The following is a 25,522-nucleotide window of genomic DNA, read 5'->3' as shown; positions in this document are numbered from 1 at the left end:
CGTAGGGTTGGCGAGAGGCCTCCAGCAGGAGTGCCGAACCTGTGGGTGCCTTGGGCCCTCTTCCACCTTCTACCTTGTGCCCTCCCCACTCTTAGGCTGGAGGGGCTGGGGCTGCACCGACAGCGCGGATGCGCTCACCTATGGATTCCAGCTGCTGTCCACGCTACTACTCTGCCTGAGCAACCTCATGTTTTTGCCACCTGTGGTCCTGGCCATTCGGAGTCGATATGTGCTGGAAGCTGCTGTCTACACCTTCACCATGTTCTTCTCCACGGTATGCGGTGCATCTGTGTCTTCACTGAGTCCTTATTCATGGTGATGGGTGGGGGTCTGCATTTCCACCGTGTTTTCCACGGGTTTGGGCATGTCTACACCTTCATTATATGAGGATGTCTCCCTCTTCACGGCATGGGTAGAATATGGTAATTTTTGTAAGGCACATCAGCATAAATGAACAGGGCTGTTTGTAACTTAAGATAACCAACAGCTGCTAGAAAGAGTGTGTGGTCTCCAGCTGTCTCATACACTGAGGGCCAGGGGGAGCTTTTCTGCAATATACTGGCTGTCCTACAGTATGGAATGGTGTCCGCAGCTTCCCCTTTATCTTTGGTATGGTGACAGGAGATCTGCACTTTCTCCCGAGTCTCTACAGAGTCTCCACTTTCATCTCCGGTGATGTGAGGGCTGGCTGTACTGTGCTCATGTTCTTCGTTATACTGGGCATTTCTATATCTTTGGCTTGTTCTTTCTTATGGTATGAAAAGGTATCTCCCTATTCAGTCACCATGGCCCTCTTGATTTCTCATGGGAACTTTTGGAAGTCAGGGAGGATCTCTATAACTGGGTAATTTATACAACATTCTGGCTCTTGGGATCCTAAAAAATTTTGTGGACTCAACTATATCCTGAGATGGCATGGGAAGGGGCAGCTTGATACCAAATTCCAGTGCAAAGAAACATATTTTGATGAAGTTTAATATAGTTTTAAATCCTTTGCCTCTCATTACAGAATGTTCACAGCCCCCTCTGTGTTTTCCCATAATCAGAAAAGTTCATATTACTAGCAAGCTTCATAAATAGTAAATAAATCCATAAATAAGGAAAGGATAGAGGAGTGAGTCTGCTAACGTGACAGCCCTCATGTAGATTCTCCCCCTGAGATGCTGCATTTAGGGATCTTTTCAGCTCCTCTCTGGGCTCTTGGCATCTTGTGACATACAGTGCCTGCCTCTGAGTTCTGCAAAAATCTTAGATGGATTCAGACTTTCCTCATGTCTTGGCAACAAGAATATCACAAAAACCAATATGTGCTTCCCTTTTGTTTGGCATTAATAGATCAGACATATGTCCAAATTACAAAAATCCTACTTATCATTTAGCAGAAAGTGGAGGGGGAGGTGAATGTTCTGAAACTGAGGGGCATGTTGTAGGGTCCTCTGGGATGTACATGCACAGATGAAGAAGAGGAGGCTAGAACCATGCTGGGTAGAGAGACCTTCCCCTCTTAAGCTGGGTGAGAAGAGCACACTCTAATTTTGGTTGGCTGTCCCCCTTTTTAGACCTGCTCTGATAGTGCCTCATTCTATTTTTACAGTAGACACGGTTTCTCTCTCTCTCTCTTTTTTTAACTGCCAGATGCCCTTTATACTGTTGCTCACCAAATCCTCTAGCATCAGCTGTTCCACCAGCCCACTCTAGGCTGCATGAGGCTCTAATAGGACTCACAATCAGTAACAGTACCTAAGTGTATCAGGAGCCTGGAACATGTGGGGAGAGTGGGTTCATTCTCCTGCACTTTGCACAAGCATCCTGGGTGTTGACTCTAGAGTGTTTAGTACCAGATGACTCCTTATATTCTGGATACAATGGCAAGTCATCCTTGAAAGAAAAGGCCTTTTCCCCATTTGGAACACCAGGGGAGCCTACACTGGCTGACATCATATGCAGAACTTCCATTTAACTAGGATAATAAGCAGAGTGCCCGGCTGGCTCAGTCAGTAGAGCATGTGACTCTTGATTTCAGGCTTATGAAGTCAAGCCCCATGTTATGTGTGGAGCTTGCTTAAAAAAGAAAAAAATAATAGGGTGAAAAATCAAGGAGATGATGCCGGCTCTGTGGTGTTGCCTGTAGTCTTGCTCTAACTCCTCTTCTTTTTCCACATGGGCCAAACGTGATGCTGGTCATCCAGGTTTCCTGGGCAGGGTCCCCATTGTTCTTCCTTCTCATTCTTTAGTTTGGACTTACGTCATTCCCCAGTAGTCTCCATTTAAGGACCCAGTGGTCAAACTGCAGGTAAAACTACCAGGGCGTGGATAACTGTTTTTTCCCCTGTCTTCAAAGCCAGTACAGTCTATACGTGGGAGTAGTGCATTGATTCCTATCAAGGGCATGGGAGCACACAGTAGGTTTGTTCAAGAGTTTAGATTGTAAATTGAAAATGCAAAATATATTACATAACATGTAAAATATGTTAAAAATAGGTCACAAATCCAGCACTTTGTTTTGTGTATAGCCAGACCAGTTCAGATAATGGAAACAGCAAAATAACATCTAGTGTGTCAGACACTGCAAACTGAGTCCTCACAATCCCATTAGAGTAATAGATAGGCACTTATATTATCATCATCATCATCCCTTTTTGCAGGTGAGGGCAGTTTAAGTACTTTGTCTGAGGTGTAACATGAGTGGTAGAACCAGAATTCTCTAGATGCCTTATATGTAATCACTGAGCTGTATTGTCTCCTGGCACCATGGCAGAGAGGATGCATTGGTAAATTTCTAAACTGATGTCAGTTTCTCAGAAGTCCTGGAATATGTAGAGTAACTTACGACCTCATTTAGTAGTTCTCACATTCTTCTTTAAAAATAGTTCTCAAATTCTTAAAAGATAAGAAGAACTGATCAAAAGCCCAAAAAATATAACCAAATGCAAGAAGTCATCAAGGGGAATACAGCAAACACTGCAGTTGTATGGCTCTAGCCCATACAGTTCACGCCGTGGATTCTTCCCAGTGCCAGTTGGAGCCTCACAATCCGTTCCCACAAGTTGATGTTCGAAAGTCCCCGGGGCCCCTGGGGACTTTCTTGCTGATTGTTGATATCCTGCCTTCTGCTTAGCTCTTCTGTTCCTCACACCTCATAAGTAATTACTAGTGGCCCTTGGCAAAATCCCACGACTGTTTCCAAGAGGAAATGGAGGCAGATAATAAGGGAATAGCCATAAATTCCATTATATCCTGAGTGCAGATACTCCAGTCCCTGCATGGATTGAGTGTATTTGCATCTCCAGTTTTACACTCTGTAGTGCCTGAATACTCCATTTTGAAGCACCAGATGAACTATATAGTTATGTTATAAAAATATGAAATCTCACAGAAAACAATTTAGGTTAATTAAAAAAAAATTTACCTCATAAACAGTCCAAAGCTGAGGAAGGTGTCAAATTAGATTAGAATTATATTAACAGAAGCCAGTTTGTAATCTAAATTTCTTATTTTAAACTTCCCAATCTTTCTATGTTATTTCTGTCATTTCTTTTTATTTCTGTTGACAGAAGAAATACCAGTGTAAAAATTAGCCCACAGTTTTCAGTGGATCAACAATATTGCAAGTTTCTTTCTTTGTTTCTGCATGGAGGAAAGTTTATTAGTGTAGGGATATTCTCTCATGAACATACATGGCATAAAGTATAAGATGATGAGAGCTTACTGAGGACCCACTGTGTGCCAAACATAGGAGACTATTCCAGACTTACAGAGTAAAGTCTCCTGGGTGACACTGTAACTAAGCCTTCAGTAGGCCATTCCAGTGTTTTGTTCAGCTGGTTGCTCCTAGGTGATGGGCAGTAGGTTTATACCAGTGAACTCTGTGGTGGTGAGTGATTTGCTTTGCTTTGTTTACTCTAAGTTGTATCTCCTGGTTAAGGATGGTAATGAGTGGGATGCCATGGCAGTGGATGGTGGATTCTGCTCCATGAAAAAAAAAAACAAGTGGAAGCAGTGCAGGTAGAAGGGACAGATAGATACCCAGAATATATGATATCAAGATGCTGTCTTCTCCAGGTTGAGAAGTTTCAGTGAAGTAAGCTGACACAGGTTGTTGGTAGGTTTCCCTAGTGAATTAAGCACCACGAAGGAGTCAGTAATGGTGTTTTTAGACACTGAGCGGTGACCATAGGCAGATCAGGATTGGTGAAGGGTATATCATCTTGTTCACCTCACATAGCAATTTTAACTTACTCTATTCCTGTAGGTTTTCTATGACCTTAAAAATCTCTCTGACCTTTTAGAATGCTTGGAGAATAATCAGTCAGTACTAGTGCAATGATTTCTCCCCAAACCTCTCTACTCCAGAGGCAATCTCTCCATTATCCCCTACTCTTTTTTTCATTGCACAGAAATTTCTTAGGAGGACAATCAGCCTTCAGTTAATTATTCCCTTATATGTGTCTTCAATATTAGGTGATTTAACTTTGCTTTTCTCTGATATATATTTTCTCTTATTTGAAATTGAAGGATTTATTACAAGCCTCTCTTCAAGATATGTTTGGGCATTTCCTTTTATATACTTGAGAGTCAGGCAGATGGAGCAAGCTTGGTGAAGGCCTGAAGTGTAAAATTAGTGTTTTAAAATAAAATCCAAATCAGAAAATGGTATTGGGTAATTTAGTAGCTGTAGTACTTATAGCTGGTTTTAGAGGTAGAGAATAATCAATATCCAATAGCTAAAATAGCAAAGGACCAAAATAATCTGTTTGCTTAGGAACTAAACTCCCAATTAATCAGCACGTACAAGAAAGAAAGAATTGAAAAAAATCGATCTTTTAGGTGTGTTCAGATACTAATTCAAATGCAGATGTGGACTTGGGTGAAAAGGCTCTCAGTTTCCCAGTAAGAGCTTACTTTCTCAATTTAATAATATGTACGAGGGAGCCGTGGTTGCTTAACTTGCAAGCCCTTTTAAAAGCTTGGAGTACTCAAAACAAAGCAGTCTGTTCCTGAAGTGAAGGGACAGCATTCTTTACCTCCAAAGTGCAGGGAAAGACAGATGATAGGTACCCAAGCTTAAGACTTTAAAATTTGAAGGAATTAAACCCAAGGTTTCCCAATGCCAATTAATATCCCTAAGTTTTCTTTTTTCTTAACTCCTAGCTTCTCCCTGTTCTTAGATTATTCACCTTTTCCAAAGTTATAAATTTTGCAGTTTGAATTGACTGGATGAAATCTTCAACAGGTCAAAAGAAACTTAGCAATTTCTTTCTTATCCTTTGTCTCTAGAGACTGACCTTTTGAGTCTCTTATAGCTGGTCTTAGAGGTAGAGAATAATTAATATCCAATAGCTACAATAGCAAAAGACCAAAATAATCCGTTTGCTTAGGAACTAAACTCCCAATTAATCAGCACGTACAAGAGAAAGAAAGAATTGCCTTCCCACTCTACTGTTGGCAGCTCTGCTCCTGGACTGGATTCTGCCAGTTTTCACAATAGACTCGCTTCAGTTTCCCACCTGCTTTTTTCTAAGGGGGATGCTGTTTGATTAAGGTTGGGGTGTCATGCTTTATGATTTGAATTCAGGGTAGAAAGCTCCTTTTCTCTGAACTCACCTCCACCTTCTCATTCTCAGCAGTAATGCATCCAAACAGGAGACCAGGTTCTCCCATTTCCATCCTTCCCCGAGGTTACAGAGGCCACTGCTTCCAGAAGAGAATGCTCTGAATATTGCTCAGCTACTTCTTTCCTCAGCGGTGGGCCATATCTCCCTGCCCTCCACCCACAATCATGGATATGCCTCTAGGGCCAGGCTGCCTGTCTCACTGAGGTCTGTAAGTCCACCTCTCTTCTAGACTCAGAGCCCTTGTCACTTAGGGTTGCCTTTCCATAGAATGATGAAGAGATTGACCTGGGCTGAAAGTGGTACCTGAAGGGCCTCTTCTGTCAGAGATCTTCCGAGGCCACCTTTGGGTGGTACAACCCGTAGCCTCCTTGCCCCAGTTGCAGTTCAGCCTGGTGAACTTCATTCCAACCGTGGCAACTCTAGCAGCTTGTTTCTACTATCAAGAGGTGCCCTCAGCAGCCATGGTTCTCTGAGGACCGGGGTTAACATGCAGGGGACAGAGATCAAGCAGATTGAGTCAGTTTTTTGGTCCTGCAAAATCTGCTGGAATGTCTCAAGGTCAACTCCAATGAGTAGATTTCCACCAAGTTTATATAGGCCAAAAACCTTTTCTCTCCCATTACAGCATTTTAATTTTCTTTTTTCATCACCACAACCCTCTGTTCTTTGTGACGTGGAGAAGGGGCAATATCAGGTGATTGGAGAGTGAGCATGCCACTGTGATGTTTATTCCTGGTCTGGAGCGTTTGTCCTCATAGTTTTTATCCAGTGTCTTGTCTTTGGGTGAGCTCGTAGGGATACACATTCCTGTCATCTTCGCACCAAAGATAATCTTAAAACCATACATGTTCTTAGTGTTTGGCATCAATGAAAAATCACATAAATTCTACACAGAAGTTCAGAGAAGGTGACAGCAAATGTTCTAAGGTAAAAAGAACTCAGATCATTTTTGGACCTTTTTTACAAATAAGGGAACACAGGATGCCTGCAGCCATGATTGCATTGTCCAGAGAGGCACAGGGGGGCTAACTGCAGACCTTGTTTTCTTAATTGGGGTGCCCAGTATAGTCTGATCTAATCACCCCTGTGTCCCCTGTGCCCCCTTCCTAACTCCTCTTTACCACCTTTCCCACAGTAGAGGCTAGGCGGACACTGTCCCTTCCTTGTATTCTTCTCCATGGTATAAAGTGTTGTGTTCTTCTCCATGGTCCAGGGTCTGCCTTTTCTCTTGCTTTCCCCCCCATCCGTCCACCCATGACTTTGGATGGGTGGGGATGAAGAGGGCCAGTTAGTGTAAGGCCTAAGCCTAAGGATGAATCCTAACTCCGAGTCTGAGCTATCAGGGGAAACTGGGATATGCAGGGGAGGCTTAGGGTCTAGGGTGGCCAGAGACCAGTGTCTAGCCCCATAGCTTGGGCCAGTGATGGGGATTATAGGTGGGACCCATGGTGAGCATGAGAAGAAGGGAAGGATAGGCCTTAGACTGACATACCTGGAATCCCCACCAGCCTGTGCTCTCCATAGTACATTCCAGAATTGGGAAGATTAGGAAGGTAAGGACAGGGTCAGGGCTGGTGTATACATAATGGCTTGTGAGGCAGACCAGGCTTCCTTACCACATTCTTCTCAGGAGCCGGGAGTCAGGCATTTCCCAGTTCTGCTCAGTCTGTGACCTCTGACCTCTGCTTTTCTGACAGCAGCACACCATCCTCGTGACTTCTTTCTCCTGCTTCATGGACCTGAACCGTTGCCCAAGTTCTCTCAATGCCTGTCATTTCTTCCTCCAGTTTTACCATGCCTGTGACCAGCCAGGCATTGTGGTTTTCTGCATCATGGACTACGATGTGCTGCAGTTCTGTGATTTCCTGGGCTCCTTAATGTCCGTGTGGGTCACTGTCATTGCCATGGCACGTTTACAGCCTGTGGTCAAGCAGGTCAGTCCTGAGTGGGCCCTGGGGGACAACTGTAGGCAAAGTCCACTTGAAGCTCACTCCCAACCTCTCCCTGGGGGCATTGCCAAGTGCCTCCCGCCATCCCGGCCCAGCCCCTGGAGTCCTCTCTCTCCAGGTGCTGTATTTGCTGGGGGCTATGCTGCTGTCTATGGCTCTACAGCTTGACCGGCATGGACTCTGGAACCTGCTTGGACCCAGTCTCTTCGCCCTGGGCATCTTGGCCACAGCCTGGGTAAGGTTGGGAGGGCTTGGGGAGGGGGGCGTCCCAGCAGGACTTGGGTGCAGGGCCCTGAGGATCTGGTCCCCAATTTAAGGTGGGCTTGGATCCTGTCATCATCACTGTGCTGTTCATGGTGCCCACTTCAGACTTGGCCGGTGCCTTCGGGTCATGAGGGCTCTGGGAAGCCTGGGAATGACCAGCTCTGGCTTGGGTTCCAAGGCCTTGTATTCCTGAGTCCCACTTCTCTGCTTCCCCCAGACAGTACGCAGCGTCCGCCGCCGGCACTGCTACCCACCCACATGGCGCCGTTGGCTTTTCTACCTGTGTCCGGGCAGCCTGATTGCGGGCAGTGCTGTCCTACTCTATGCTTTTGTGGAGACCCGAGACAACTACTTCTACATTCACAGCATTTGGCATATGCTCATCGCTGGCAGCGTGGGCTTCTTGCTGCCCCCACGTGCCAAGACTGACCACCGGGTCCCATCTGGAGCTCGGGCCCGGGGCTGCGGTTACCAGCTGTGCATCAATGAGCAGGAGGAGCTGGGCCTTGTGGGTCCAGGTGGGGCCACTGTCAGCAGCATCTGTTCCAGCTGAGTGGGGCTTTGGGCCTGGCCTTTGGGGAGCATGAACCCTTCCTAGGGGCAGAGAGCCCTTCCTGGGAGTGTGGAACCCTCCCTGGATAAGAGACAGGTTGTATTTCTCGAGGACATAGAGTCTTTCTTAAGGACATGGAGCTCTTCTAGGGACCTGGCGAACTTCCTGAAGGCCTGGAGTCTTCCTGCATCCATGGAGCCCTTCTTAAGGATGGAGCCTGTGTAGGACCCTAGAGCCCCTCCGGACCGAGGAGTCCCTCCTAGGGATGTGGAGCCCTTCCCAGGGATGTGGAGCCCTCCTAAGGATATGGATTCCTTCCCAGGGAGACAAAGCCCTCTCAGGATATGGCGGCATTCCAGAGGAAATGGAGTCCATCTTGGGGACAACGAGTCTCCAAATCTTCCCAGCAGCTCAGCAACTCTGGTCTCAGGCTTCCTTCCCAAGGCAGCGTCTGGGCCATACCGTGCCATGCTGTGCTGTGCTGTGCCGGGAGGGGGATTGCAGGGCAGGTGGGGCTGGGGCTGGGGGCACTGGTAACCTGAGTTGATGCAGGTGGAGTCTGGTGTGTCTCCAATGAAGTATTTGCTGGTTCTGTGCTGCCTTTTTTCCTTGGGTCAAGGGTGTGGGGAGGAGAGGGAAAGAGAGGGTCCAAAAAAATGAGCAGGGTTGGTGGGAACCCAGCTGGAATGAGCTGCTGGAGCTTCTGCCGGAGCTTTTTGCTCCATCATGGCAGACTGCAGCTGCTGGGAGTAGGGGTGTGTGTATGTGTGTGTGTGCATGCACGTGCATGTTAGGGTGATTTAAATTAGTGAGACAGACTTCCCTTGTGGTGCCCACACCCAACAGGAAAGGAAGCTGAGGTTTCAGGAAATTGGACTAGCAGGTACAAATCACAAATGTGCGAGAAATATCACCAGAACGTAACTTCTATTTTGAGCCCCCATTTTGCCCGAGTGTCATCTTTTGTGCCTGAGAGATATCCTTTGTCAGTTTGGGAGTTCCTCTCTTTCTATAAGAGTCTTAGCTGAGTCTTGAGGATCTTAAATAATGGGAAGACGTTGGGAGGTTGTTTTCTGGTCACGTGAGTTCCGTCATTCCACCTGGTCCCCAGTTAGCAGTGTAGGCAGGCCATCCCAGAGCGCTTTTTCCCATCTGCATAACCATTGTCAGTCCTGAGGCCCTCCCTGACTTCCGTGCCACCCACAAAGACCTGTGAGGCTTGGATAGCCCAGACACACCTTGAAGCCATTTCTACTTTGGGGGCCTGCTCTGGGTTTTACCTGACCAACAAGGCAGGAGTTCCTCCATCTTTCAGATCCTACAAATCTGTCCGGATATTTGGCCTAGGGAATGTGGCTCAGGGCCTCTTCCTTTTGGGACCCTTCTTTGCCAGTGCTCTTACTGCATCCCCTTCTCTCTCTTCCTTCTCCCTTAACTTAGAGCATTAATCTGGAGGTTGGGAAAACTCCCTTTTACTTAGGTTTTTCTCCTAGTTCTTGTCTATGCCTTCATTCTCTCCTGTGAAGACCTTAGAGCCTAGGTTTTTAAAGCTCAAAAACCAGGAAAAATCCCTTTGTTCTCTGCTTTCTGCAATTCTGTCTCTTCCTTGGGGCCCTGAGTAGAGCGATGTGGCCAACTGAATGGTGAGTCAAGAGGTGTGGGCTTGATGTCTCTTCCTTGTATCAGAAATACTAGTCCTTCATATTAGGATATATAGAGTCAGGTCGCTAGGATGCTTGAACCCAAATAGCTAGGGTTCAGGACAGAGTCCTTCTGTGAAGAGGGACATAGAGCTGGGACAGACCACACCCTGCTAGGAGGGGTCAGAAGGGGGTTTTTTGGAAGAGGGGGGCAGATCTGAGTAAGGATTAAATAAATTTCTGTAATGCCAAGGTGTTCTTTCTGGTCACCAGTGTCCATATTGTATTCCTCCACTCATTCCAGGTGGTCCCCAGTCAGTAAAGCACTTAGGACACAGTATAGGGCTTGGCCTGGTCTGTGATCCAGTACATGTTAGCTAAAGATCAAGAAGCATCTGGACATGAGAGGGAAGAGCAAGGGGGAGACAGAGGCAGAAAAGACTGATACTTGCTGAGGAACTGGGAATAGTTCAGGGAACCTGGATCCGGAGAGTGTGTGTGGGTGGAGAGGGGCTGAGGAAAGCAGCTGGTATGAGGTTGGATGGAGAGGTGGGGGTCTGGCTTTTATCCCATGGGAAATGAGCCACTGGGGGATCTAAGCAGGAGAGTGGCGTGGTTTGATTGGTGTTTTGTTTTTTGGATTTTCTCAGATTGGCGTTTTGACAGCTAGTGCAGAGGGTAGATTTTGAAAGGCGTTTGTAGGACGAAAGTGACACAGCTGTTGCAGTATTTGAGAGAGAGGGAGAGTGAAGGCTTCTTGAGGAGGCACTGTGAGGAGAAAGGAGGGGACCCATTCAGGTCTTAGGCCATGGATTCTCTAGGACTTCATGACTGACTGGACGTGTGGGGCAGTGATGGTGAGAGAAGAGGGAGGCAAATATCTAGTGGCTCTTGGATTGACTGTAGGATAGTGTGGCAGCCATTATTGCTGATGACTATTCACAGACTTCTCAGTCTTCCTGCTCCTTCCAGACACGTGGTGAGTGTGCTTCGTCTGCCCCTTGATGTTAGCTGTGGCACGTGCTTGCATTGGCGGACGAAGTGAAGGTGGAAGTGAAGCTCAAAGAGCCAGTGCAGGCTTTGTCACGGTGACCAGCAGTGTTCCAGATGGTAGCTGCTTATCCTGAGACCCAGAGGGATGAAGATGATTGAGAGCTGACCCCAGCCACCAGTCAGCTGCTAAAGGACCGGCAGCGGGAGTGGGAGATAAACCCTTGTGGGTTTCAGCCACTGCAATTCCAAGTCTTCACCACGATGGACCTAGCCTGCCGTGCATGATAGAGGTGAAGAGCAACAGAGAGGGTGGGCCATTTTTCTGGAGAGCAGGCCTCCCGCAAGCAGGGCTAGGGCAGCAGCCTTCACCTCTGCGTTCCTCAGGCTGTAGATGATGGGGTTCAGTGAGGGTGTCACAACCCCATAGAACAGTGCAATAATCTTATCCAGGTCAGGGTCCTTGGCCTTGGGCTTGAAATACATGAAGGAGATGGTCCCATAGAAAACCACCACCACTGTGATGTGGGCAGAGCAGGTGGAGAAGGCTTTGCGCCGGCCTGCAGCAGAGGGCACCCTAAGGATGGTAGCAAGGATGACAACATAGGACAGGCAGATGAGCAGGAGTGGGGCCAGCGTCAGGACCGCTGTGGCCACCACTAACATCAGTGCGTTGAGAGAGATGTCCCCACAGGCCAGTTTCAGCACTGCCAAGATCTCACAGAAGAAGTGGTTGATGATATTGTGACCACAGAAGGGGAGGCTCCAGGTGAGAAGGGACTGCAGCAGTGAGTTGGCAAAGCCTGTCCCCCAGCTCAGCACTGCCATCCGCACACAAGTCTGCCCGTTCATGATCTCTGGGTACCTAAGTGGCTGGCAGATCGCCACGTAACGGTCATAGGCCATAACGGCCAGGAGCAGGCACTCTGTGGAACCCAGCGCCAGGGTCAGGTACATCTGCAGGGCACAGCCAGGGAAGGAGATGGTCCTCTGGGCTTCCAGGAAGTTGACCAGCATGAGAGGCACAAAGGAGGATGTGCCACAGATGTCCATGAGGGAGAGGTTGCTGAGAAAGAAGTACATGGGGCTGTGCAGGCGGAGGTCCAGCACGCTCAGCCCCATGAGGAGGGAGTTCCCCAGGACATTGACACTGTAGATGCCCAGGCAGAGCATAAACAGGACTGTCTCAAGGTTACGGTGCTCTTGGAGCCCCAGCAAGATGAATTCTGTCACAGCCGTCTGGTTTGTCATCTCCTTGTCCCTCCTTCCTGTCCAGACCACACGTGAGTCAGAAGAAGCTCTTGCTGGCCTGGAAACCAAGCAACCTGACCTTGGGCAGGTCATCTCTGCCCCTGCGATTTAGTTTCACCATCTGTGTAATGAGAGGGTTGGACTTCAGGACTGCAAGCTGGCCCTCTCAGCTCTGCAGCTCTGATGTGACTTAGGGAAATGAGGACATTCTAGTCCCCTAGGCTCCTCCTCATTCTTCCCGTGGTGGGGGCAGGGGAGACAAGAGAGGAGGATTCATGTTTGGCATACTCCGTCATAATCTAGTGTTCTTGGCTGTTGAAGGAGGCATCTTTTCTAGGTTATGACTTTATATGGCTGAATTATGCTCATGGTATTTCAGATTCATTCATTTGCTGAATGTGCTTTGAGTATTGATTCTGTGCTAGGTCTTGTTTAGGTGCTGGGGGTACAACAGTAAGAAAAATAAGTGGACAGAAACATACCATACCTATCATAAGGCTGCCCCTTCTTCCCTGAATCAGGTGAGATGAGCTCTTGCCGGCCCGTGGGTGAGGGATGAGTGGTCCCTTTGGGTGTTAAGGATCAAACATTCTCACTCCACAGGATGTATAAGCCTGATGTGCAGTTATCTCTCTTTAAGGAATGATAGGCTATCGTTTTTTCCCTGTTCCCTCATCTGCTGAATTTTTTAAATGATTTATTTATTTATTTTAGAGAGACAGAGCATGAGAAGGGGTGTGGGGGTGGGCAGAAGGAGAGAGAGACAAGCAGATCCCCGCTGAGTGGGGAGCCCAATTCGGGGCTTGATCCTAGGATCCTGAGATCATGACCTGAGGCTAAATCAAGAGTTAGACTCTTAGCTGACTGAGCCAACCAGGTGGCCTCTCATCTTTTGATTTTTTTTTTAACATTATTTTTAAAAAATATTTTATTTATTTGACAGACAGAGATCACAAGTAGGCAGAGAGGGGGAAGCCAGCTCCCTGTTGAGCAGAGAGCCTGATGCAGGGCTCGATCCCAGGACCCTGGGATCATGACATGAGCTGAAGGCAGAGGCTCCACTGAGCCACCCAGGCGCCCCTCATCTGTTGATTTTTTTTTTTTTTTTTTTTTTAAGAGATAAATTTATTTTACTTGCACTTAAAAAAAAGCATTTTTTAAGACATAAATTTATTTACTTTATTTTACTGAGAGTGCATTTAATCACAAGCAGAAAGATAATCGCCAAAGATATCAAATAAAAACATTTTAAAACATTCAGTTCATTAAATAATTACTAGATGGCCATCTCCTGCAAGGCTTAAGCTAGACGCTGTGAGGGAAAACAAAAACGGCCAAGGTACCAGCATTAGACTTCAGGAGTTTATCTTCTGCAACTGAGTCCAGCATTATTACACAATTTACTGATACTCAGTTATCCTATCAAGAAGACTATGGCAGAATAATTTGAATTATCAAAATCTACATCCAGAGGAGGAATAGTGTCTGATACAAATTAACAAAAATCAAGGAAACTCGGCTAAACTTCTCTCAGATGACAGAAGTGTACCATGTGTTCAAGTCTTATATGTGGTTAATAGTGTCACGCCACTTGCACCAGAGAGAGCAAAAGGACGTTCACCACCCCCTTCACCAAAAACAAACAGAAATACACTAGGGACTATAGGTTAAAATGAATTACCAAGAGCCAGCTTACAAAATTACTTTTGCAATTGAGGGACGTGCATAAAAGGCGAGATGGGCTTTGCCAGGGAAATGGGTTGGAGGGTTTATGGATGGATTGTATATTTATATGAGACCCGAGTAAATATTTTCCACCACTTGGCAGAACAGTGACCTACACAGGATTGATCCCTGTTCTGTTGACAAAACATGGGGAAAAAGTAAGCAACCTATCCATCAGGCCCTTGGGCTTCTCCGCTTGCCAGGTACCTTCCAATCTGTTAGTTTCAAATGCAATCATCTGTTGATTTTTAAAAGAACATACAAGAACATATATATTCCAGTGGTCATGCAAGCCAAGTGACTCCCTTCTTGGCCTCCATATTGCCTTGTGGGATAAATGATTTTGGCAGTGATGTCGCAGGAGGAGGGAAAACCAGGTTCTAATCTGGCAGGGGAGTTGTCAGTCAGTGACTAGTTCTAAAAAGGAGGGCAAGTGGGGGAGGGCCTCAGTTTTCTCCCAGACGGCTTCCATTGCTCTGCCTCCTGGGAAAATGCCAGTGTCAGGTATTCACGGGAGGGAGCCCTAATGTCCCCAAGGCGCGGCAGTCTTGTTAGGCAGGAAGGCTGTCTTATGGCCCATGTGACCCCTGGTCTAAAGCAGAAATTGGAGCTGAGTATGAAATCTAACCTACAGAAGGTACAGTCACCTCCTCATTCCTGGGCTGACTGAGAGACCGATGTCCTGTGACAGCACTGGAGCCCCATCCTTCAGGGCTGGATTTGGCCCCTCATTCCTCCACCTCAGTGCATCTAGCATTTGTTAGGGGCTGGTGGCCTCACCCTCTGCTGAATAGACCTTGTCTTTTCCAGTGCTACATCTTGCCCAAGAAGTTCCCTTGTATTTTGTTTTGTTTTAAAGATTTATTTGCTTATTTTAGAGAGAGAAAGAGCAAGTGAGCAGGGGGAGGGACAGAGGGAAAAAGAGAATCCTGAAGCGGACTCCCTGCTCAGCATGGGGCCCAACTAGAGGCTTCATCCCAGGACCCTGAGATCATGACCTGAGCTGAAATCAAGAGTCAGCAGCTTAACTGGCTGAGTCACACTGTGCCCCAAGAAGTTCCCTTTTAGAGGAGTGTCCTCCCTCCCTTCCCCCGTGGGGACTTCCTGCTCAGACCATGGTTCCATCTCTCCTCTCCCTCCGGCCTCTTGAGGGGTGACCTTCTCCTTTCTTGCACTCTCTTAGCCCTTCGCTGTCCCTCTGTGTTCTCCTGCCGTGTGCTGTGCACTTGTCTCCTCTACTACACTTGGGAGCAGGACCTTGTCTCCTTCCTTCCCACACCGCCCGCAGTGAATACTGCCAAGAGCAGTCACTCAACAGTTACTTAAGCTTTGCATCCCAGAGTCAGTCCTACTTAACTGTGTGAGGTTGACTATGTCATGTGGCTTCTCCGAGACTCAGTGTCCCTTTGAAAAATGGAAGTGCTGTGTAGCTCAGATGAGACATACCCATAAAGATGCTCGTGAGCTTCCCAGCACCACCTGTTGTCTGAGGATCCCGAGCAAAGACTGTATCTTCAGCGAGAGGGCTCCTGCTGGATCTGTGCTTGCCACCTCCCGATAAGAGCTCAAGCCTCTCTCATGACCCACTCCATCCCCAGAGCCTGTGCCACTTTCCCCTCCTCCAGCCTGAATCGGGGTGATTGTTAAGGGCATTTCTAGGGTGCACAGAGGCAGTGGATTAATCTGGGTCAGCACCTGACCTTAAATCTTATCTGCACGAAGAGCTAAGGTTAGGGTTTCTCTTGCTGAGGTTTGGCAAAACGAGAGAATTGCCTGAGTGTGGTGGTGGCTTCTTCATCCACTCCTTAAACAAATAGCTGTGGGGCACTTCTATGTGCCAGGCCTGTGCTGGGAGGTGGGGATACAGCAGAAGCAGGTGTGGTTTCCGCCCTAACAGTTTACACTCATTCCGTCATGCTTGCTGACCTTGGACATGTCACTTCCTCTCTCTGGACGTTAAAACCTGAGGTTCTCTTTGAGAACCTGGGATGGAAGGACAAAGTAAAACTTGAAATCTGTAAAGAAGTTAAAAGGAAGTACCTTTTCTAGGTTATGACTTCATGTGTCTGGATTATACCCACAGCATTTCAGATGCAAGTATAAGGGTTTGGTCTTTATTGGGTGCGTTATTACAAAATTACCTATGTTAACCTCGAATTCTGACACCTAACATAAGGGTGTGTGTGGGGGGGGGGTCGCAAGTGAAAGATCGGAAACCACCTGGCTTCTTGTTTCTCTTCCTTCCCTCCTCCATAACAGAAAGACCCAAGTGATGATGGCAGAGGCATTTAAGGGCTTTTCAGAACAGGTGCTGGCCCGCCCACTTGCCTCGCCTCCCTTCCCTCCCTGCACACCCTGCTCCAGCCTCACTAGACAATTCCCCATTAACGGACAAACCCTCACACTCCTGTCTCGTCCCTCTTCTCATGCTCTTTCCTCAGCCTGGAGCAGCCTTTCTCTGCCACTCATCCTTCGAGGCTCGGATCTCACACCCCTCCTCTGCATAGCCTACTCAGAGGGCTTCGTGGAACTGACCATCCCAACAACGCTCACAGCTATAAGCACAGGGTACTCGAATTTTGCCTTGTGTGGTAGTGTGCGGTCTCTGTCTCATAGACTGGGAGCTATTGTAATCAAAGGTTTGTGTCCGATCCATCACTGCTGCTCCCCAGTGCCAGCACCTACCTGGTGGGTGCTGGAGATTGCCGTTGAGAGCCCGTGCTGTTCCGCTGTCCCAAATCCCTCATCCCAGATGTCTCGTCTTGAGAGCACCTTCCCCACAAGCACACACACAGCAGCAGAGAAAGAGCTGTTGTGATTTCTGGAGAAGAGCCCTGGGGGTGCCGGGCTTCTCCCTGCTCTGTCTGAGGAGCTACTCAGAGAGGAGTGGGTCTCTCACAATTTAAGAGTCTGATTATAACAGATTCATGGAAATTAGAGCCAGCTCGTGGAGAGACAGGCTTCTGGCCCCCAAGACACAGGTCTGTGTCTAGGAAATACCGTGCTTCCAGGTAACTGGCAGCTTTGACTCTGAGCCATGGGCACGGGAGGGGACGTCAGGGAGCAGCTGCCGTTCCCTGGGTGCATCAGTGACGATGAGCTAGGTTTTGCTGCAGTAACACACATAATCTTAGTGGCTTACCATGACAACAGTTTTTTTCTCGTTCTCCATGTCCTTTGTAGCTTTTCAGGGGCTCTGTTCCTTGCTGAGCTCCTCAGAGACCCTGGCTGAGGGAGGCCCCACCATCTGGACATCACCAGTTATGTCTGGAGAGGGACACACTAGGCATTCACACCAGCTGTTACATGCTCTTCCCCAGACGTGTCATGGGTCACCTCTGCCCACACTTCACTGGCCCTGTGTGACCCTACCACGTGCTAGGAGAAGGGAAACCTGAAATCTGTTGACTATCTGGGCATGAGGTGGTTTCCCAATACACTCGGAAAACCACTCTGACATCTACCTGCTAGCATCTCACACGCTGTCATATCCTGCCAAATCAGGTTCACGGAGAGATAGGAAACTGAGTGTCTCTGAGAATAACTATTGAATTCCACACCCTGGTTTTAGAGCTCCTGAGAGGCAGGGTGATGCCACGAACCAGGACTGGGAGCCCTGTGACAGGAGTGAGGGATCCAGGTTTGATGGTAGCTTCTGTTCCGATTCTGCTGTATGACTTTGGTCAGATTTCTCCTGTGAATGGAACCACTCAATTCGGTGACATATAGTACCCTGTCCCTTCTGAAACATTTCCTCACTCTGTCTGGCAACTTCCATCCCCAAGGTCTGACAGACCCAGGGTTACTTTGTAAAGTAAATATATCAATTTCACTGGCTGGCAAATCTAGTTTGAACCATTTAATATTTTATTTTAGGCTTCACAAATTATTTTAAAAGAAAGGGCATGGGCATAAAAGGACCGAAGCTTCTGTTGCAATTTCCCTGACATGCCTGGATCTAGGATTCCTGCTTGACCACTTCCTCACTGGATGGCAGAGCAGGTGAGTGAAGGCTTTGGAGTCCGACCCACCAGGGCTCAAGTCCCAGACCTGTCACTTGCTAGCAGTTATCTCAGCCTCACCTCCCTTACCTGTGGAGTGGAGATAAACACAGTGTTTCCTTGTGAGGTTATTTTGAAGATCCAATGAGATGGGGGCATGCAGAGCTCTTAGCACAGAGCCTGGCACATGGTAAGTAATCAGTACGTGGTAGCCAGTATCACTAGTATCATGTCTTCTTTCACAAGCAAATACTCTGGTTTTCATATGTTCAGAAAAGATTTCATGAGAATAGCCAACATGCTGGACTATGGATCGTCCTTACCTTGTCATGCCTGTGGCCCAGTGGCATGAGCACACACAGGTGTGTAGGTGGAGCAGGCTGCCAGGTGTCCTGACCCAGGGCTTGGGAGAGCAGAGCCAGCAGGTGCTGAGCCCAGTACCAGCAGACACACTGGGCTGGGCTGGGCCAGGGCCAAAGCTCGAGGACCAGCCTCCTGGTCCCCTGCCACAGAGCTCTCTGCTCTATACCCTGGGGAACCTCACAGTCCCTACCCAATTTAAAGTTCAAACTGTGGAACTATACACATCTGCAGGTTTGGCAGCTGTGGGGCTTAGAGACCCCGGGATTCGTGCACTTCCCTGGGAGCGCCTGGCTGTGGTGAAATAAGTACAGGAGAGACACCGGACAGACTCCGTTTGGGTCTTACTGCCATCCTACCCCTTGGATCCGAGACTGAAGTCTGTGGCCCCCTGTCCTAGGCATGGGTGTCTTGGTCTATGAAAAGGGTGTCTCCATTCCAGAATGTTGTGAGGATCAGGACTCATGAAAGTTCCGGAAAGTGCATTGCTGTACAGAGCGTGCGGCTGTGAGCACTTGTGAGGGACATTGAGTTGGGTTCAGTCAGGTGCTTGGGTCTCTCCAGGTTTCCTCTCCTTCCTTTCATAATAAAGAATAACAGCTGAAACAGTTGTAGAGACTACAACACAGCCTTAAATAAAGCAGCAGCAGCTATAGATTTTCCCCGTATACTGTGATTTGCCCTCTGGAATCTTTATCAAGATCCCAGGTCAAAGTCAAACATTCGAAGACTGTTACCACTTGTTTTCTCCATGCTCATAGAACAATGTCCTCTTGTCACCTGTCGATACCTGGAACTCAACACCATCCCACTGCACCTCTCATCTTCTCCATCTCTGTCTCAGGGCGGCAGTGCAGGCCACCTAAATAAGCCAGAAACCCAGGCTGCATCCCACAGGGCTCTCTCTCCATCTTCTAGCTCTGCAGTCATCTGTGTATCCCAAGTGTTTCTCAGCTGCCCTCTCTCTGGTTGCCCATCGGGTCAGGCTGCCCCTGACTTATTCCCATCCCCACCATGAGAGCCTGGAACAGGGCAGCTGCTTGCTCACTTCTTGTCCCTCAGGCTGGAGGACTTCTCATCAGTGCTGTATTCTGGAACCAGGTGATCTTCCATTTCTTAAAAATGCATCACCTTGAGGCACCTGGGTGGCTCAATGGGTTAAAGCCTCTGCCTTCGGCTCAGGTCATGATCCCAGGGTCCTGGGGTCCCTGCATCGGGCTGTCTGCTTGGCGGGGAGCCTGCTTCCTCCTCTCTCTCTCCCTGCCTCTCTGCCTACTTGTGATCTCTGTCAAATAAAAAAAGAATGCATCACCTTATTTTTAAGTTCAAAGTCACTTTCATGTTATAAATATTGGAACTGTTGGAATTAAATAAAATAATCAGCTCTATCTGATCAATCCTATTTAACCCCACCATCCAGTGGAAACAACTCAATATTTTTTCGTAGTTTCCCAGGATTTTTTTCATCTATACTAATTCATAAATCCATAACAAAAATACTTCAAAAAATAACATTTTTAACATCATAGTGAATGCAAAATTATGAATTCTGCCTTCTATTAATTACATTGTGGGCATTTCTTATTATCAAATATTCTTCAGGAGAGAGGAATTTTTTTGAAGGCTGCATCACATTCTGTCATTGGATACCACCAGGGTTTATTATTTGTATATTCTTATTCATAAATCTTTGTTTCTAATGATCATATGAGACTAATTCTTAGAAGTAGATGGGTTAGCTCATAGAGTCCAATTTTTTAAGTCTTTTGATTCATACTTCCAAGTGACTTTTCAGGAAGTTTATATTAACTTATTCCCATCTCCATCAGCTGCATATGATATTACTTCTTTACTGTACCTTCATTACCAATAGACGTTAAAATTCTTCCCCAATTTCATGGGTGGAAAATGGTATCTAATCAGTGATCTAACTAAAAGTAAATGTGATTGTAAACCCCAGTGCCCACGTGATAACGTCCAAACTCCTGTCGTGGCCTTAAAGCTAGTTATCTTGGTGGGCAGCCTTCATCTGGCTTGGTCAGAGAGGGTTGAGTTTCAGGGAGTAGGCTGGGCTTTCTCCTACCAACATGGAAAGCAGAAAGAGGGACTGGAGGGGAACTGAGAGCTCTAGCAGGGACTGGGCTTCCCTGTGGCAAGGGGGCAGGATAGCTGGACTGCTTCTTGGAGGCCGAGGCCAGCATCTCCTCTTGTAGATGATGCCACTGAGGCCGGGGGTGGGAAGAGGGTGGGGAATGGGGGCAGGGAATGGAGATACTCTGTGAATCTGTTTCCGTTTCTACTGTGTGCTCACTGAGTTGTCAGGAGGAAAGTGGGAAGAGGCTGAGCACCAGGAAGGGGCATTTCTGGCAGGATCCCTGTGATGAGATAATGAAGGGTAAAGCAAGTCTCCCCAAAGCCAGGTGAGGCCTGGATGCTGGACTGGGAGGCATGGCAATGGCTGCTGTTGTTGTTCCAGACAGATGTTGGGAACACAGGCCCTGGGCTGCTCAGGGTGATTGGTACCCCAGGGCTGGACCGCTCTGGGGATCATGGACTCTGGGCCTCATCACTGCCTCTGCTGTCGCCTTCCAGGACACCAGGCCATGCCTGTCATCTTTGAACACTTGTCTCTGCTCTGCTCAGGTTTAGGAAGGACCTCAGGCTTTGCCACTAACAGCCCTGCAACATTGTGCTCATGTATTTATTTACAAAACCTGTGAGGGGGGCGTAGGGTTGGGCAGGGCTGGACTTTGGGACAGAGTAGATTCTGACTGTGTCTGCTCTTAAAATAACACCACAAGTGAAGCAGGAGGAGATCAGTGAGGAGGCTTCCTGGGGGAGGTGGGCTTTGAGCTGGGCCTTGAGGGTCAAGCCGTGCTGGATGTGGCTGCCTTATGGAAAGAACCAGAAGGAGCCCGCAGCTGGGCAGGGCTGGGCAACATCGGGGCACTCACATGCTGTTGTGTGTGGCTGTCAGGAGGAGAAGGTGGGGCAAAAGGCTGGGGGTTAGTCAGGACCAGAAGGGCCGGCTTGTGAAGGCCTAGAATGCTCCAGGAAGAGCTTACACTTTGTCCTGAGAGTAGGGGGAGCCGTTTGGGGGTTACAATCAGGAGAGGATGTGATCCTATTTGTTTTTCCCAGAGGTCCCTCTGGATGCCCGGGGGGATGACAGAGTGGAAGGACCACTAGGAGTGTAGCCTTGAGGCCAGCCGGGAGCTGGTGCACAGGTGCAGGAAGCGATGTGGAGGGCTGGCCAGGGCGATGCCAGGGAAGGGGCTTTGCGAGCAAGTCTGTGGCAGCATCAGTGGGACTTGGTGCTGGCTTTCCAGGAGGAGGATTCCAGGCTCAGCCTTGTGCACCACCTGTCCTCACTGTGGGCCTGTGAAGGCCTCACCTACTAACCTGAAGATTCCAGGCCTCCCTCACTTGGACGTCCAGCTCCTCCCCCACACTTTCCTGGCCGCCTCCTTCACTTCCTTGTTCCTCAGGCTGTAGATGACAGGGTTCAGCATGGGTGTGACCACAGCATAGAGGACCGTGAAGACCTCATCGGAGATGCGGGCCTCCTTGCTCTTGGGTTTCATGTACACGAATATGACGGTGCCATAGAACAGCATCACCACAGCCAGGTGTGCCGAGCAGGTGGAGAAGGCTTTGCGGCGCCCAGCAGCTGAGGGCACGCTCAGGATGGTGGCCAGGATGAGGGCGTAGGACAGGCAGATGAAGGCCAGGGGGATAGGCAGCAGCAGGATGGCCCCCGCCAGCAGGAGGGCTTCACTGACTGAGGTGTCACTGCACGCCAGCTTCAGCACTGCCAGGATCTCACAGGTGAAGTGATTAATCACATGGTGGCCGCAGAAGGACAGTCTCATGGCAATGACTGTCTCAGTCACTGATTTGAAGAGACAGAGGACCCAGGCGGATCCCGCCAGGGACAAGCAGAGCTGAGGACTCATGAGCACGGGGTACCTGAGGGGCTGGCAGATGGCCAGGTAGCGATCGTAGGCCATGATGGCAAGAAGCAGACACTCCGTGGAGCCTGTGGAGAGGCTCAGACACATCTGGAGGGCGCAGCCAATAAAGGAGATGGTCTTCTGGGCCGACAGGAGGTGAACCAGCATAAGGGGCACAAAAGTAGATGTGTAGCAGATGTCCAGGATGGAGAGGTTTCCCAGGAAGAAGTACATGGGTGTGTGCAGGCGGACGTCCAGGATGCTCACTGCCACGATGGCCGTGTTCCCCAGCAGGGTCACCAGGTACATGGTTGAGCACAGAGGGAAGAGCAGGTGCTCCAGGGCTGGATAGCCAGAAAATCCTTTCAGGAAGAACTCAGAGATCTCTGTCCCATTGACCGGCTCCATATTGCTGTGCTCAAGGGGGCACACAGCTGGGATGGAGGGAAGGAGGGTGCAGGGTGGGGGACAGCCCACAGGGTGGGGGACAGCCCACAGGGCCTCTTTTGGGTGGGGATATGTTGCTAGGGCCTTTTCCAGTTCTTACACATGCTCCGTCTTTGAGTTCCAGCAATCCGTGCACCTCTGGGTGGCAGTTCATCCATGTGAGACGTTGGCGTTGCTCTTGATCAGCATTTCCCTGAGAGGGTGTTAGGGGGAATGTTAGTAGGCAATCTGAAAAATTAGTTTGAGACAATACTAAATGAACTGAAAGTAAATAAAGCCCTTTACTTCAGGTCTTCATATAGGCCAGTGTGATTTGTGACTTCCAAACGTGGTATAGGGCATGTAATCCCCAAACTTACTTGATCATGGGTCCTCTTTTTACATGAATCTGCAGCAGATAAGTATTCTTTCCTTTTTAAAGGTTTATTTATTTATTTGAGAGAGAGAGAGAGCACAAGAGGGGAGGGGCCAAGGGAGAGGGGGAGAGAGAGAATCTCCGGCAGACTTCCTGCTGAGCACAGCTGGACATGGGCTCGAGATCATGACCTATGCTGAAACCGAGAGTCACCCGGGCACCCCTACAGCAGATGGGTGTTCTATTAACATAGTTCGGGGAAAATCAGAGGTCCTCAAATCTTCATGTGTAGCAGAATTACCTGGAAAGTTTGTTACAACACAGGTTGCTGGGCTCCATCCCCAGAGCTCTGACTCAGTCTGCGTGATGCTGCTTCTGCTGGGCATGGTGGCACACCTGAGAATCCCTGGGCTAGATGGTTCCTGAGGGTCTTCCTGGCTTTTAGGAAGACTCTGAGCTGCCTTACACTCTTCCCACTCTTGGGAATGCCCTTCTCCTTTATTTCTCAGCCTGCGGACGTCTGGCTGTGTCTTCGGCTTAGCTGTGGTCTCCATGCATGAGGCATACACTGTGCCTCTCATTGGAGGGACGGCTGAACCTTGAGCCTGCCAGTGGGCTCATCCACCTGTCCCTCCACAGGGCCTGTTTGTCAGCTACTGTGTGCGGACTGACCTTCAGAATCTACCTTCCTTGTGGGCTTTCAAGCTGCAATTTGTAGGACTAGCTGGCCTGGCCCCCCAACTCCTAATTTCTCCGGCCTGAGCCGGAGCTGCTTTGACCCCATGACTTTGTAGGGCATCAGCATGGAAGGCTCCCTGAGAGGTGAACCTGTTGGATCTCACTGTGCAGCTAGGAAACAGATCCCATCATGGGTCCGTGGCAAGGTGAGTCTAGAATCCAGGCCTCGCAGCTGTATGACACATCATACTCAGCAGATGTTTGTTTCTGTCAAGGGCCAAATGGTGGTGGTCCTTTTATCACACTGCGTGAACATCTTTCTTCCCTGTTCTCCCCTTAATCTTCCCACTGGGTAACGAGCATAAGTCAACTTTTCCTTAGTGTTTCGGACACCTGCCATTGATGTCAATAAACCCATGGGACGTGCTGCCCAGACCTGGGTCTGGAGGGAGCACCTTTTCCTGGGGGTGCCTCACCTGCCCGAGACAGTTCCCTTTTACTTGTGTGTTTATCTGTTCCAGAATGAAGAGATTAAGTTCCTGCCACACACCTGGTACCATGCTAGGCATTAGGGGAACAAATGAGGACGTATGTGCTCCCAGGCCACTAAATTCAAACCATTCCTAGGCAGAAATCCTCTCCAGTTTCCGTGCTTACCTCATCCTGCTTCTGTCTGCAGGCCTCTGGTGGTAAGATAAGAAGCCTGTTTGTCCCATGGTCCCATGGACATACTTTTCTCCCCCCCACCTTTTTTTTCTCTCTCTGTCAAGCCATGCTGGGGGTCACAAAAATCCTTCCTCATACAGAGTCTCTGGGTGTTACTGGGCCTACACCATCCAGCAAGGTAAAGGCTAAGTGACCCCTGTGGATGCTTCCCTCCTGCATAGAACAAACATGGGGTCCACAGTGCTGGGTCCACCGCAGGGATGAAGGGCCCCTTCTGCAGAGGGAGAGCTCTGCTCTAGCCTTGGGACCTCAGGTAGAAGATCTTGTCTCTGCTTGGCTATGTCTAGAGACGTTGTGGGGTCAGGGGAGCGTGATCTGTAAGCTCCATCCAAGAAACAGCTGGGAAACCTGAGACTGGGCTCCTGGTGGGGGCACTTCAGTTTAACTGAGTGTCAATAGCCACAGACCAGCATCTGCCAGGGCTGTGGGTGAAGAGAGAGGGCATTTTGTGCAGCCCCACTAGTCAGGTCAGGCTATAGTTTCCTCTTCATGCTGTTCCACATACTATAATCTGTCCCCTAAAGTCCCTAGGAAACATGGGCAGCCATTGGCTTTCTATCTCAGTATACACACACCCACATCATGTCCCCACATATGGCCCCTAGCTATGTGTGTATGTGCAAACAACTCTCTGACCTTCATGTGCACACATATGTGGCTGTGTGAATATATGACACACACAGGCTCACATGTGTCCCTGTACAGTCATCCATGTGAAGGTGTGCAAGTGGGTAGCAGGCACTCTCACTTTCTTGTGCACTATCTCTCCCTCCCTCCCTCTCTCTCTCTCTCTCTCTCTCACACACACACACACACACACGCACACACCAGTAGTGCAGACAGTCTGACTTGTGGTCAGGGCTTCAGAGGACCAAGCAGGATGACTAGGATGAGTAGAGACCAAGCAGGGGCCCTGGAGGTACAGTAGAGAAGGAGCAGCCTTTGTGGCGGGGAACAAACTTTGGGCAGAACCAGGAGGAGAAAGAGACATCAGAGCGAGGACATGGTCACAGAA

At 48.8% G+C, this 25,522-nt stretch overlaps 3 protein-coding genes across 9 annotated transcripts in view; 1 reads left to right on the top strand and 2 right to left on the bottom strand.

Moving 5' to 3' along the window:
- Positions 1-8,973, top strand: part of TMEM8B (transmembrane protein 8B) — a 43,463-nt gene extending 34,490 nt beyond the window's left edge. For 6 of the 7 annotated variants that reach the window (XM_059411340.1, XM_059411343.1, XM_059411338.1 and 3 more), the window contains 4 exons: positions 96-274; positions 7,403-7,549; positions 7,683-7,799; positions 8,046-8,973. In XM_059411340.1, coding sequence (XP_059267323.1) covers positions 96-274; positions 7,403-7,549; positions 7,683-7,799; positions 8,046-8,381 — 779 coding nt within the window. In that variant the 3' untranslated portion in view covers positions 8,382-8,973. The remainder of the gene's footprint in view (positions 1-95; positions 275-7,402; positions 7,550-7,682; positions 7,800-8,045) is intronic. The other variant, XM_059411339.1, reaches the window with a different exon arrangement.
- A 2,308-nt stretch (positions 8,974-11,281) lies between these two features.
- LOC132024118 (olfactory receptor 13C7-like) lies at positions 11,282-12,262 on the bottom strand. Its single transcript, XM_059410120.1, has one exon. The coding sequence runs from the start codon at positions 12,260-12,262 to the stop codon at positions 11,282-11,284; it is 981 nt and encodes a 326-aa protein (XP_059266103.1).
- A 9,508-nt stretch (positions 12,263-21,770) lies between these two features.
- Positions 21,771-22,727, bottom strand: LOC132025091 (olfactory receptor 13J1). Its single transcript, XM_059412262.1, has one exon. It carries the CDS (start codon positions 22,707-22,709, stop codon positions 21,771-21,773), a length of 939 nt encoding a protein of 312 aa, XP_059268245.1. The 5' UTR covers positions 22,710-22,727.
- Positions 22,728-25,522: the final 2,795 nt, after the last annotated feature.

This window comes from Mustela nigripes, chromosome 9, assembly GCF_022355385.1.
Source record: "Mustela nigripes isolate SB6536 chromosome 9, MUSNIG.SB6536, whole genome shotgun sequence".
In the NCBI taxonomy this organism is placed as follows: Eukaryota; Metazoa; Chordata; class Mammalia; order Carnivora; family Mustelidae; genus Mustela; species Mustela nigripes.
The sequence above is the reverse complement of the archived record's forward strand: the minus strand, read 5'-3'. Positions and strand labels throughout refer to the sequence as shown.